The 13,044-nt window shown below is 43.8% G+C and overlaps 1 protein-coding gene across 1 annotated transcript; it reads right to left on the reverse strand.

Moving 5' to 3' along the window:
- Positions 1 to 3,996: 3,996 nt before the first annotated feature.
- LOC129717313 (uncharacterized protein K02A2.6-like) lies at positions 3,997 to 4,920 on the reverse strand. Its single transcript, XM_055667177.1, has one exon. The coding sequence runs from the start codon at positions 4,918 to 4,920 to the stop codon at positions 3,997 to 3,999; it is 924 nt and encodes a 307-aa protein (XP_055523152.1).
- Positions 4,921 to 13,044: the final 8,124 nt, after the last annotated feature.

Here is a 13,044-nt window from a genome sequence, read left to right on the forward strand (position 1 = left end):
GGTGTTTGTTGGCAGTGCCTTCGATAGGATTGAGAAAAATCCAGCAGTCTGCACTGCTATTTTGAAACTATTGAAACTATTTGGCACACAAAAGCTATTTAGAGGAACGTTAGACGTTACACTCTACAATGAATAAGATTACCGGTGTTCTTAGAAATATTTGTACAAGTAGAAAGCTACATAAGATTGTACTGCAATGAAAACCAAATTAACTATGGACCTCTTTTCCGCACTTGATTCCAATTGAACGCCAAGTGAAGTACTAAACGCGTCATGTTACGCTCAAAAATTCTAGAACCGTTGATCAGCGAATATAATCAGCGTTTTGTTTAGTGCTAGTGCTTAGTAAATCGTGTACCACTTGTATATCTATTTAAAGGATTAATGATTGAACACTGATAAACGCTTGCGTTCGTACATGGCAATAATAACAACGCCAAGACGCCGTTATTTAATTGTAGCAAGCAATGTTGTTGAATTATTGCGTGAGACGATTTTGTTTCTGAGCTAAGTGTAACCGGCTTCGAGATTTTACTACTGCGTGGGTCAAAATGATTATCTTTTACGATTATCTTTTCAGGGTTAAACAGGGGCAAACGCCCCGAAAAATATCCAATCAATCAAGAAAGAACTAGAGCAACGATCTTCGACGAAGCCCAAGTAAACTGGACACTTCAATTGATACCTAGTCTATGCAATAAAATGTAAAAGTCAATTTTGCTAATTCAGATGTCGGCACAGGCACTCTACGGGCACAGTATTTTGGGGAAGATTATCTCCTTTTCTCTACATTTCTTTACTCGTTTTCCACTGATATGTTGAAATTCGGGAAAACTGAGGTCGAACCGAATGAAGAAACTGGTGCTTTGTATATCATACAAACAATTATACCTTACAAACAATTTTATTGGTTTACAGTTTGTTAAGCTGCCATTGGGCGGATTTAGAATAAACTAGAGCCTTAACTAGCCTAGATATAAAACAAAATTATTTGTTGGGTCGCAAAGTTATAAAAAGCGTAATTTTCCTGAACTGCAAACCCATTATTGCATAGATTGTTGCGTAACGGCTGGTTCGATAAAGAATGTCAAATGATTCTAGATGAGAGGGATGCAGCGTGAGCATTTATAGTGCAGCAAAGGACCCGTCATAACGTGAGTTGATACAAACAGAAAAAAGACAGCAGATCCATCTTTTTCGGGGCGAAAAGCCCTGCCTGGAAGAGCTGGAGTGTGTGGAAATGGGGCAGCCGTATCGTTCTCAAGTAACACGTAAATGTAACAAGAAACTAAACGCATCCCGCGCAGGCTTTATGCCATTTAGGGCCATTCGCTTCTGCGAAAATATTAGACGTGAAAAAAGCGTTCGTTAGCGCCAGTTGGGACTCTATAGTGCCGGTGCCACTGCACAGGATTTTCAGAAGTCACTTTCAGAATCTAGTGCAGGTCCACAACACACACGAGTACCAAAAAAGCGTTCCGATTAACGCAGGGGTACCGCAAGGTTCCATCCTGGCTCCGGTATTGTGGAATGCCATGTATGACGGTGTGCTGAGCTTAAGCTCTCATCGGGAGCGGTGATTGTGGGCTTTGCGAAGGTCGAGTTGAAAGCTGCGATGTCCATAGGCGTAGTTGAGGGTTGGATGTACAAAAAGGGAAGTGGAGTTAGCGCACCATAAGATAGAGGTCATCGTAGTTAACAAGCGTTAATCGGAACAAAGTCTCATACTCAGGTATAGTGGACCCGTGTGGTCTAAAGCGTTGGGTACATCTAGTTACCGCCGAAAACTGGAAAGCACCTACAAGCTTATGTGCCGTGTCATACGGGGCAATATGTGTCCTGGCTGGCTGGGCATCATTCCATTAGCATCATTGTCGAAGACGTAGTGTGCTTCGACCAACGTGTAAAAACAGGTATACGGAACACCAGCAGGTCAACTTCGATGGCCCGTGGCAGCGGGAATGGTCGAATTCTACCAAAAGTAGATAGACGCAATTACTCATCCCGGAAATAGACGGCTGGATCGAGAGGCACCATGAGACAGTTAACTTTCACCTGACACACGTACTGTCAGGCCATAGCTGCTTTAGGTAGTTTTTCCCAAGTTTAGACACGCGGAGTCTCCTATGTGTCCACAAAGTGCGGGTGCGGAGAAAACCGCTGAGCATGTGGTTCTCGTATGTCCTTGTTTCGCATAGGTAAGGAGCGAAATGCTGACAGTAAGCGTGCCCGATACTACTCCGGAAAACTAAGAACGATGTGCGACAACGAGAGCGCCTGAAGAGCAGTCATAGCGGCTGCTTTCCAGATCGTTCTCACGTTGCGAAGGAACAAACAATGGAACACCCATCGAAATGCCAGTGAAAGCTAACTTTGCCTTTACGAAGTTAACTAAGTGGTTAAAAAATGAGGGGGTGCAGCTCCCCGAAGCAATGCCTAACGGTAGTCCCAGGGAGATTCGGGTTCGAGAGAAATGGAGAAACAGCAGTTCAAGAACAACGAATCAGCTGGAAAGGATGGCATCGCAGTGGAGCTTATCAAGCTAGGTTGGTTTACTGTCTAGTTCAGCTGAAAGTCAGACTGTGAGATACAGAACAGCTACACGATTCTCAACGCAGTCTAGTGCTCTCCTAGATCATCTTTCGCTGTGTCTCGCCGTTCACCCGAAGGTTTGTGGGAAGTTATCAAGTTGGTTTTGTGGATAGGTGATCGACAACGGACCAAATATTCACACTGCGGCAAATTCTCGAAAAGTGTCATGAATATTACGTCCTCAAGTACAATTAAGCTCGCTTACGATACTATCGCTCGTGTAGATCTATGAAAAATTATGGACGAAAATGGCTTCCCTGCGAAACTAACAAGACTGATTAAGACCACGATGGATGGTTTACAGTACTGTGGGGCTTATTACGGGAGTCACTTCACGGTGAAGTGACAACCGTAATAGGCACGGTGAAAGTGATTCCCATTTGATTTGCGCGCGTCTTTTTTCACCGTGAGATTTTTTTACTTCGTTCTCACCGTGAGGTGACATCCATAATAAGCCCCTGTGTGAAGATTTCGTGTGTGTTATCAAGCCCGTTTGAAACACGCAAGGGACTTTAACAAGGTGATGGTGTTTCTTGTCTTCTCTTAAACATTGCGTTTTGTTACCGTTTCGAACCTTCACCCTATAATACCCATGTAGGGAGAGTGCGTTTCATGCACTGAGGCGCAGTATAGTAGCGTTCGGAATGAATTGTATGCAGAAATTGGTTGGATGTGCGATGAAATTCAATTCTCCTAAGATTATTTAGGGTTAAACTTCAATACCATTATTATAAAAAAAAGTTGTGTAATTTATAGACCGATAAAATAACGAAATATCAACTCCTAGGATCATTAGCAAGTAGGTATAAAATAAAAATGTAACGGCTAATTTAAAAAGAGCTCGCGGTGCAATACGCAATCCACAAGTCTCCACACAGAAACAATCGTTCATTGGGAACGCAAGAACTGCAGTTCAGTGGCTAAGTGAGCCAGGAAATAAATAAAAAGAGCAGGTCCGTTCATCCTGGGTAACCGCAGCGACGATCACTTTTGATCGATACGCTGAACCGAAAAGATTACCCACAAAGTAAAAGTTTTTTTAATATAAAGTGTCTAAAATAAGGTGAATATACCATAAAAGGAGCTACCGATTGGTAAAGAGTTGGTGATAGAAATAGAGCCAGGACCCATTAATTTTACGGGAATAACGTGGAATGCTACCGGAGGATTGTCACCGCCACCTGCATAAAACGACAGCTAAGAGATTGGAATTTTAAGTATTTATTTGTTCTTTCTATTGAGTTTTAGGTAGAACTTAAATTGCATGTGTTTACTTAAGCACATTTTTATTCAACGTAAAAAAGGATAAAAAGCAAATAAGGAAACAACAAGTGATGCCAGGACTCGTGAAGCCAGTGTGTGCAGATACATTTTGAACATCCATATACAGCACATTTCCCTCCTTCAACTGCTATCAGGTGTGAGGATGATTCGTGGTTTCCTGGTTCTTGTAGACCGACGTGGAAGTGTTAGAGGAGTTGTCGTTCCATTTGTATCGAGGTTACCGTTTGGATTGATAGAGCGTTCACAACCACTATTAGATAAAACATCGGGTGATGATGGTTGTTCCTGTACCTCGGATCTAGACGTAACAGTGATTGGTGTTGATTCAGATGAAAGTCGAAGGCCATAGGGGTCAGGTTTGTTGTTCATACAAGAATTTTTGTCCGACAAGCCTGGCACTCTAGCGTGATCCACATGTCGTTTACACTTCTTACCGTTATAGTCTACTTCATAATGTATGTCTCCTAGTCGCGCCGAAATCACACCTGCAACCCATTTGTCCATTCTCAAATTGTAGGACCGAAAATAAACCGATTGGGATACACTGAACTCCCGGAATGAAGAATCGAGTTTGTTTTTCTGTTGCTGATAGATTCTCACCGATATATCCTCCGGTAGCAGCAAATTCATCCGTGTTCGAATATTGCGTCCCAAAAACAGTTGACATGGTGGTTGTCCTGTTGTAGAATGAAGCGCTCTTCTATACTGACGAAGGAATATGTTCAAATTACATTGAATGTTACACCTTGTTGTGCCCATAGCTTTTAAAGCACTCTTCACGGTTTGTACACTACGTTCCGCCTGACCATTTGTTGATGGATGATACGGGGCGGTCAACTTATGAAATTTTACACCTGCCATCCGAAGAAAAGACTTAAATTCGGTAGATGTAAAATTAGTTCCGTTATCAGAAACGACCGTTATAGGAATTCCATATGACGCAAATAGCTCATCGAGAAGAGCAATTGTAGCACTAGTCGTCATACTGGTTGTTACTTTAACTTCGATCCACTTACTGTATGCATCCGTGATTATGAGTAACATTACTCCCAAAATGGACCAGCAAAATCTATATGGATGCGCTCCCATGGCGCTTTCGGATATTCCCAAACATGATCTCGAAATTTTGGAGGCTCGTTGGCATTCTTAGCACATTCATGACAACTTTTCGCAGTCTGCTCGATATCTGAGTCTATTCCGCGCCAATAAACAAATGATCGCGCCAATCCTTTCATCTTTACTATTCCTAGATGTCCTACGTGCAAATCCTTTAAAACAGTTTCTTGTAAAGAACGCGGTACGACCACTCTATGTTCATACACTAGACATCCCGCTGCAGTTTTGTAGTTGATTTCAGGGGATTTAAAACCAAGATTTTCCATCCTCGAGAGCACGAAGTATTTTACCTAAACGCTCGACCTTTCGCGTTTCTTGCGCGACCCGAGGCGCATGTATTGGCAGTTGGTCGATTTGATGTAGCATAAAACAGTCGAATTCATCTTGCTGTTCATTTTGATCAATAGCTAGATTCTCTTGCAACAGGTTCACCGCATCAGCTGAAACTATACGGGAGCAATAGTCTGCGTTTAAATTTACTTTTGTTCGTTTGAAGACTACGTCGAAGTCGAAATTTGCCAAAAAATTTGCATAGTTGGCCATGCGGCTGATGCAGAGTGTAGGAAGTGATTTTTCTGGATGTAATATTTGAGATAGCGGCTTATGGTCGGTTATCAGTATCCAGTGGTGAGCATACAAGTACATAAAAAACTTCTGCACGGCCCAAACTATAGCCAGTGCTTCCTTGTCGATTTGAGGGTAACTCTGTTCTGTCGCGTTTAAAGTTCGGCTTGCATACGCTATTGGTCTTTCTGCTCCATCACTCAGACGATGAGATAATACAGCACCGAGCCCTGTACTACTGGCGTCGGTAGCCAACAGTAATGGGAGATCCGGATCGTACTGTAGTAGTACCTGTGGTGAAATCAGCGCATTTTTGATTTCAGTATACGCTAACTCGGCTTCTGTTGTCCATTTAAATTGATCCTTGAGCAATATATTTCGGAGAGGCCTGTCCCGTGTTGACAGGTTGGGAATGAAAGCGCTGTAATAAGTGGCTTTTCCAAGAAATAGCTTGAGCTTTTCGGCGTTCGATGGTTTCTTCGCATCGCGTATCGCTTCAATATGTCTGTCCGATTTATGCACACCTGCCGCATCGATTTTATGTCCCAAAAAGTCCACAGCCGGAGCTCCAAAAACACATTTCGATCGATTTAGGCGAAGTCCGCTCGTTTCAAGTGTATTCAACGTTTTATTAAGTATGTCCAACATTTCTTCGAAGTGTGCCGCATATATCAAAATATCATCATAAAAATTCACAACATTCGGAAGTCCTTGCAAAACCGTCTCCATTCGTCTCTGTCATATTGCTGAGATATTAGCTGCACCATACACAGCTCGCATTGGTCGAATTAATCCATGTGTGGGAGTGTTGAGCGTAAGCGCGTGACTGAATTCATCAACAGTCAAGTGGGAATAAGCGTCGGTTATATCAAGATGGCAAAAAACCGTCGCACCTTTCATTTTGTGAAAAAGATAATCTGCTCGGGGAATTGGATGCTCGTCAATTACCATTCTAGCGTTTAAAGTTGTTTTGTAGTTACCTGTTATTCGGATTTTTCCGTTCTTTTTTGCGACAACGTGAGTAGTGGATGCCCATTCCGACGATTCCACACGCTTATAAAGACCGGATTGGATTTTTTTTATCGATTTCCTTCGCATATGCATCTCGCAAAGCAAAAGGAATCCCTCTTGCCTTTGCGAAGACTGGAGTTACACCCGGTTTTAATTTTAATGTTGCCGGGGGACCAACAAGCTTACCCGCGGATTCACCAAATACATCATCGAAACGTGAAATGAGATGTGATAGTCGTTGCTGTTGTTCCTTAGAGATTACTGGTTCTGCTGTAGTTACAGTATTTATTAATTGTTCATCCGTACTGAACAACTGCACAAAATCGATGTCGAGTGCGAACTGTGCTATTCTCTGCCGAAAAGTGAGTCGAAGTCTCCATCTACAACATACAAGTTAAGACGTCGAGAGGTTTTTCCTAGTGATACATGCACAGGTAAGCGACCAACGCAGTGAATTTTGTGTCGTGTATAACTAGCAAACTGTCTTTCTGATTTATGTAAGCGAAAATTAGCTTTGATATTTCGAAGTGTACGCAGGCTAACTATAGCACACGGTGCCCCTGTATCTAACTCCATCTTTACAATTTTTCCGTCTATCTGGACATTCAGTATTTTTCTGCTTGTCGATTTATCTGACGAGATAACATCGATTTTCTGCAACGCTTCGGTGCAATCAGAACCTTCATCTGATAACGGTAACTGTTCTTCTTTAACTTGGGCTGTCTTAGATTTGCAAACTTTTGCCAAGTGTCCCTTCCTGTTGCAAGCGAAACAGACGCCGGCTCGAAATTTGCAGTATTTTCGTTCATGACAGCCCCCGCAACCGTGACATGTTGAAAAACAATCCTGATTACTTGAAGTTTGACGAAAACTTTTCTATGCATTTTTCGACGCATATCCCAGTTTATGCGTTGCCTCTGTTGCACCGACCGGACCAGTTGTCACTTCCACCGATGTCTTATGAGTAGCTTCCATTGTGTGTGCAACTTTGTAGGCAGCATCGAATGTCTCCGGTTTTTTATTGATGATTTCATCGCACATACCACGGGACTCTAAGCCAAAAAGCAGCTGTTCGATTAGCATCCGATCTAAAAAATCTCCATATTCGCAATGAGCAGCAGCTTGTCGTAATCTTAAAGTGAAACTTGCAATGCTTTCTTCCGGCTCTTGACGCAGCTGGCGGAATTTAATACTTTCAGCATACTTATTCCTCGCACGGTCAAAGTGCCCCACCAATATTGTTTTTATTTCAGCGCATAATAAATTTTCCGGTTGCCTTGGACTAACAAGGAACTTTCGTGCGTTATTCAATTCAATTCCCATGTGAACACGAGCATATGCAGCAAGATCTGCCTCTCTGATTCTGCTGAGGTTAAGCGCCCAATCGAAACGCCTGAAATAGTCCTCCACTAACGAGCCATCCGCTGTTCTGAATTCTCCGATCGAAAATGCTGCTGCTTTAGAGCTTCCTTCGCGTGCTGCATTGGCACCAACCTGAACTTCCTGAACTGCTGCTTTCATTGCATTTGTGAAAACAGCAGTGAGGTTCTGTAGTACCTCCTCTGGAATGGACATATTATCCTGCTTCTGACACCACTTTTAAGTATTTATTTGTTCTTTCTATTGAGTTTTAGGTAGAACATAAATTGCACGTGTTTACTTAGGCACATTTTTATTCAACGTAAAAAAGGATAAAAAGCATAAAAGGAAAATGTCAAAACAACAAGTGATGCCAGGACTCGTGAAGTCAGTATGTGCAGATACATTTTAAATATCCATATACAACATGGAAGAACAACAGTAAGCCGCCCCGCGGTTGAAGCCTCGCCTTCGAGGTCACATGCGCTCGATCTGGAGGCTGTGATGGGCCGGGGTAAAAAACCTGCAGCAGCGAAATATTATCTGGAGAAGGCCGCTGCAATCGTTCCGAGTTAGGATTGACGTCGCCAGTTCACCGAGTGTCAGCCGAACTATCTACACTAAACTATCGGCAGATCAGCAGAATATACCGCCCCGCGGTCGATTCCCGCCTTTGAGGTCACACGCGCTCTGGTTTGAGGCTGTGACGGGCCGGGGAAGTATTTCCCAGCAGAGTAGCAGCATAACATTGGGGAGAGCATCGTGTCTGTCCCTACTAGTAGTTACGCTGATGAGAAGCAAAAATTTTGGCTGTACCTATCTCGAATTCGCCCGGATGTCTCTGTCGATGCTGTTACATCTATGGTTAAGGCCAATCTGGAAATCACAACCGAACCTACAGTTGTTAAGCTGGTCCCCAGGGGAATGGACACAAGTACTATGAATTTTGTCTCCTTCAAAATTGGTATCGATCCCGCAGTAAAATCGAAAGCACTTGAATCGTCAACATGGCCAGAAGGATTATTGTTTCGTGAATTTGAAGACTACGGTTCAATAAAATTTCGCAATCGTTCGGATTCGGAACATGGCACACCGCGTCAACAGCTCCCTGTGAGGACATAATCCACGCCCGACCGCCACCGAGACGCAATGTTTTGAGCCTTAAGGAAGCCCCTTACCCCCCCGATGCAGTCGCGTCTATCGCAGCCAGCCCTCATCTTAGTCGTCTCGGTCCTGTTATCGGTTGGGGGAACGGGGTTTTCCGACCCGCCTCACCAGGCAAGTATTGTAATTCGTGTGAACAGATTTCGTTTCCTGATTTGATGATGAATTTTAGCAACCATGAACGAGTCAGCAGCGATCTTACTACCACCTTTAACGTGATGTCACCTACAACATCGGGACGCAATGTGCAAAGCTTTACGGAAGTCCCCCATTCGTCCGACCCAGTCGAGCCTCTTGCAGCCAGCGATCAACATAGCCGTCCCGATCCTGCGGTCGGAATGAGTGGTGGGATCTTCCAGGATGCCAGCTCCGGCAAGTATTCTACCGTTGACATTGATTTACTCTCTGAGGAGGCTTCATCTTCCAGTTGCGTTACTCTTCCACCCTCTGCGCCATCTGCACGTGGTACGATGAAGGATGGTATATCGATTTATTACCAAAACGTTCGTGGATTACGCACTAAAATCGACGAAGTGTTCATCGGTGTGACTGAATCCGAATTCGACATCATCGTACTGACTGAAACATGGCTAGATGAGAAAATCTACTCAGCGCAATTGTTTGGCGGGAATTTTTCAGTATTTCGTTGTGACCGGAGTTCACAAAACAGCAACAAATTACGTGGCGGCGGCGTACTTATTGCTGTGTCAGCAAGATTGAGTGCATATATCGACCCTATTCCTATCTGTAACACGCTCGAGCAGATTTGGATCAGAGTGAAGCTACCGCATCAATCACTGAGTGTTGGCGTCATTTATCTGCCTCCCAACCGCAGAGGTGACCAAATTTGCATCAGGGACCACATACGTTCAGTAGAAGCAATTACCTCCAACCTTAGTCTATGTGATCTGGTATTGTTATTTGGTGATTATAATCAATCAGGTTTAGTTTAGAGCTTCCCGATGAATGCGCCACCAACAGTTGACAGCTTGTAGTCTCGTATATCTGTTGCTTGTGCATCTCTCCTGGATGGTTTTAGTGAGCAGGGCTTCGTGCAGATCAATCATGTTACAAACAGTAATTCTCGCCTACTTGACTTAGTTTTGGTCAATTAATGTACGTTCCCGGTTTGCTGCGTTCGGGAAGCTGCTGAGCCATTGACTTCACTTGACGCTGACCACCCCGCAATCGAAATTACTGTTCAGCCCTCCGCACCCATTGAATTCGTTGAAACTCTGGACGAAAATAACCTGGATTTTGGTAGAGCTGATTTCGCGTCCCTCAGTGCGGCACTTATGCGTAACGATTGGCGTCGCTTAGAGTTGTTCGAAAATGTTGACGATGCGGTCAATCACTTCACACATATTTTGAAACAACTGATATTAGACTCGGTACCTGTCCGCCAACCTCCTCGAAAGCCACCTTGGGGCAATGCACATTTGCGACGTTTGAAACGTCTGAGATCTTCTGCTTTACGTGCTTACAGTAGACTACGCTGCCCACTCTCTAAACAGCAGTTCAGCTTGGCTAGTAATAATTACCGCTCCTACAATCGTTTCTTGTACCGACGATATACCTTGCACAAGCAAGCAAGCCTTCGTAAAAACCCGAAACTGTTCTGGTCATTTGTGACTTCTAAGAAAAAAGAGGAAGGTTTACCAGTATGCATGTTCTTAAAAGACGAAGAGGCCAGCACATCGCGCGAAAAATGCGAACTTTTTGCTGCGCATTTCAAGGATACGTTTAATTCGGTCATTGCTTCAGACGCACAGATAAACGCTGCTATCGAAAACACTCCACGTGATCTCCTTCAGTTGAATATCTTCCACGTGACCGATCATCTAGTTGAAAAAGCTATAAAAAAACTGAAATATTCGTGTTCCTCTGGACCTGACGGGATTCCCTCTTGCGTTCTCAAAAAATGCATGGCAGCGCTTATTCGACCTCTAGTTATTATACTGAATCTTTCCCTTCAGCAGAAAACATTGAAGCGTTGTTTGTTTGTAGCTCTCAATACATTTCCGTGGATCAGCACGGCTTCTTTCCCAAAAGATCTGTAGCAACGAATTTGACTCAATTTGTCTCTTTTTGTTTGAGCCGTCTGGGTAGACGCTGTTTACACAGACCTGAAAGCAGCTTTCGATCGAGTCGACCACGGAATTCTACTAAGTAGGATAGAGAAACTTGGGGTTTCTGGTGATCTCGTAAAATGGATTAAATCATACCTGACGGACCGAGATCTCTGCGTGAAAATTGGTTCGGAAGAGTCAGAATATTTCACGAATCTTTCTGGCGTCCCACAAGGAAGCAATTTAGGTCCCCTGCTTTTCACTCTGTTCATTAACGAAGTTTCCTCTTTACTGCCACCTGGGTGTCGCCTATTTTACGCAGATGACGTAAAAATATTCGCGGTAATCGAAGCCTTATCCGACTGTCTGGAACTACAACGTTTGATCAACGAATTTGAGGCATGGTGCACGAAGAATCTGTTGACACTAAGTGTTCAGAAGTGCAACGTAATAACATTTCACCGCAAGCTGAATCCAGTCTTATTCGATTACACCATACTTAATCATACATTGCAACGGGTAGCTCACATTCGTGATCTAGGTGTAAAACTTGATTGTGCGCTAACATTTCGTCCACACTTTGATGAAATGATCTCAAAGGCTAATCGTCAGCTGGGATTTATTTTCAAGATAGCTAATGAGTTTCTGGATCCTTACTGCCTTCGATCGCTCTACTGTTCGCTAGTGCGCTCTATCCTCGAGTCTTGCTCGGTAGTCTGGTGCCCATCATAAGCAAACTGGATCGCTAGAATCGAGTCTGTCCAGAAAAAATTTCTTCGATACGCACTTCGCATGCTACCCTGGAACAACCCGTTAGACTTACCCTCGTATGAAGCTCGATGTAAGCTACTAGGACTTGAAACACTCGAGCAGCGACGAACTACTGCTCAAGCCGTTTTTGTTGCTAAAATCCTTTCCGGACAAATTGACTGCCCTGCAATACTACAACAGATGAACCTTTACGCACCCGAGAGACCACTCCGCACAAGAGACTTCCTGTACCTCGAGCCAAGCAGAGTGAACTATGGGCTGTTTAATCCAATTCGATTTATGGCCGCACAATTCAATGCTGTCTACGAACTTTTCGACTTTGGGATTTCGATTGATGCCTTTAAACGACGACTCTCTTGTAGACGACAACTATTTTAAGATGTTAAGTGTAATTATGTTTGTAACTTAGATTTATTTTATCATTAAGACCATACATGTGTCAGATGACTTTACAAATAAATAATAAATAAATAATAATAAATAACGCGAACAGCAGCAGAACGGTCGGCCGACCCGCGATAGATTGCACCGTGAGTCATAGTATTAGGGCAAGGGGATAGTAATAAAGAGGTTAAGGTAAAGCTGTGGTTTTTGAATTACATTGATCTGAAAGTAGACCCGGAGCCGATCCTGAGTGCCTTCGTGTGTCTCAAAGTCGAGCAGGCGGAAAAGAGGTCTTGAGCACCCACCCCGGAAGTCCCCAGAGGAACGACCAGGGACTTGGGGCTTTCTTTTAACAGCCTGCCCTTCTGGCAGGTTGTGCGATAACAGTTTAAAAGTGTTATGAAAAGCTGGGCACGATCTTCAATAAATCCTGCTTCGTTGACCTTGCTTCAAGGACGTTGAAAGTGGTTACTGAACAGTACACGAAGCTGAAAAGTGAAGCGGAAAAGGTCTCCGGCTGACCTTGAGGTCTAGCAAGCTTTGCCCCTGTAATAAGTGTACCATGTACGGAAAGCTTGTACGACCGGTAGTCCTCTACGGGCACGAAACATGAATTATGTTCGGGGAGGACTTGCACTGGTTGTTTTTGAGCGACATGTGCTTAGGACCAGGATGACGTATGAAGGCGAATAATGAACCACGAGCTGGCGCAACTCTACGGAGAGCCCAG

This window comes from Wyeomyia smithii, chromosome 1, assembly GCF_029784165.1.
Source record: "Wyeomyia smithii strain HCP4-BCI-WySm-NY-G18 chromosome 1, ASM2978416v1, whole genome shotgun sequence".
Lineage (NCBI taxonomy): Eukaryota > Metazoa > Arthropoda > Insecta > Diptera > Culicidae > Wyeomyia > Wyeomyia smithii.

Coding starts and splice junctions, on each gene's coding strand:
- LOC129717313 (XM_055667177.1), bottom strand. CDS start 4,920: ATGTTACTCATAATCACGGATGCATACAGTAAGTGGATCGAAGTTAAA.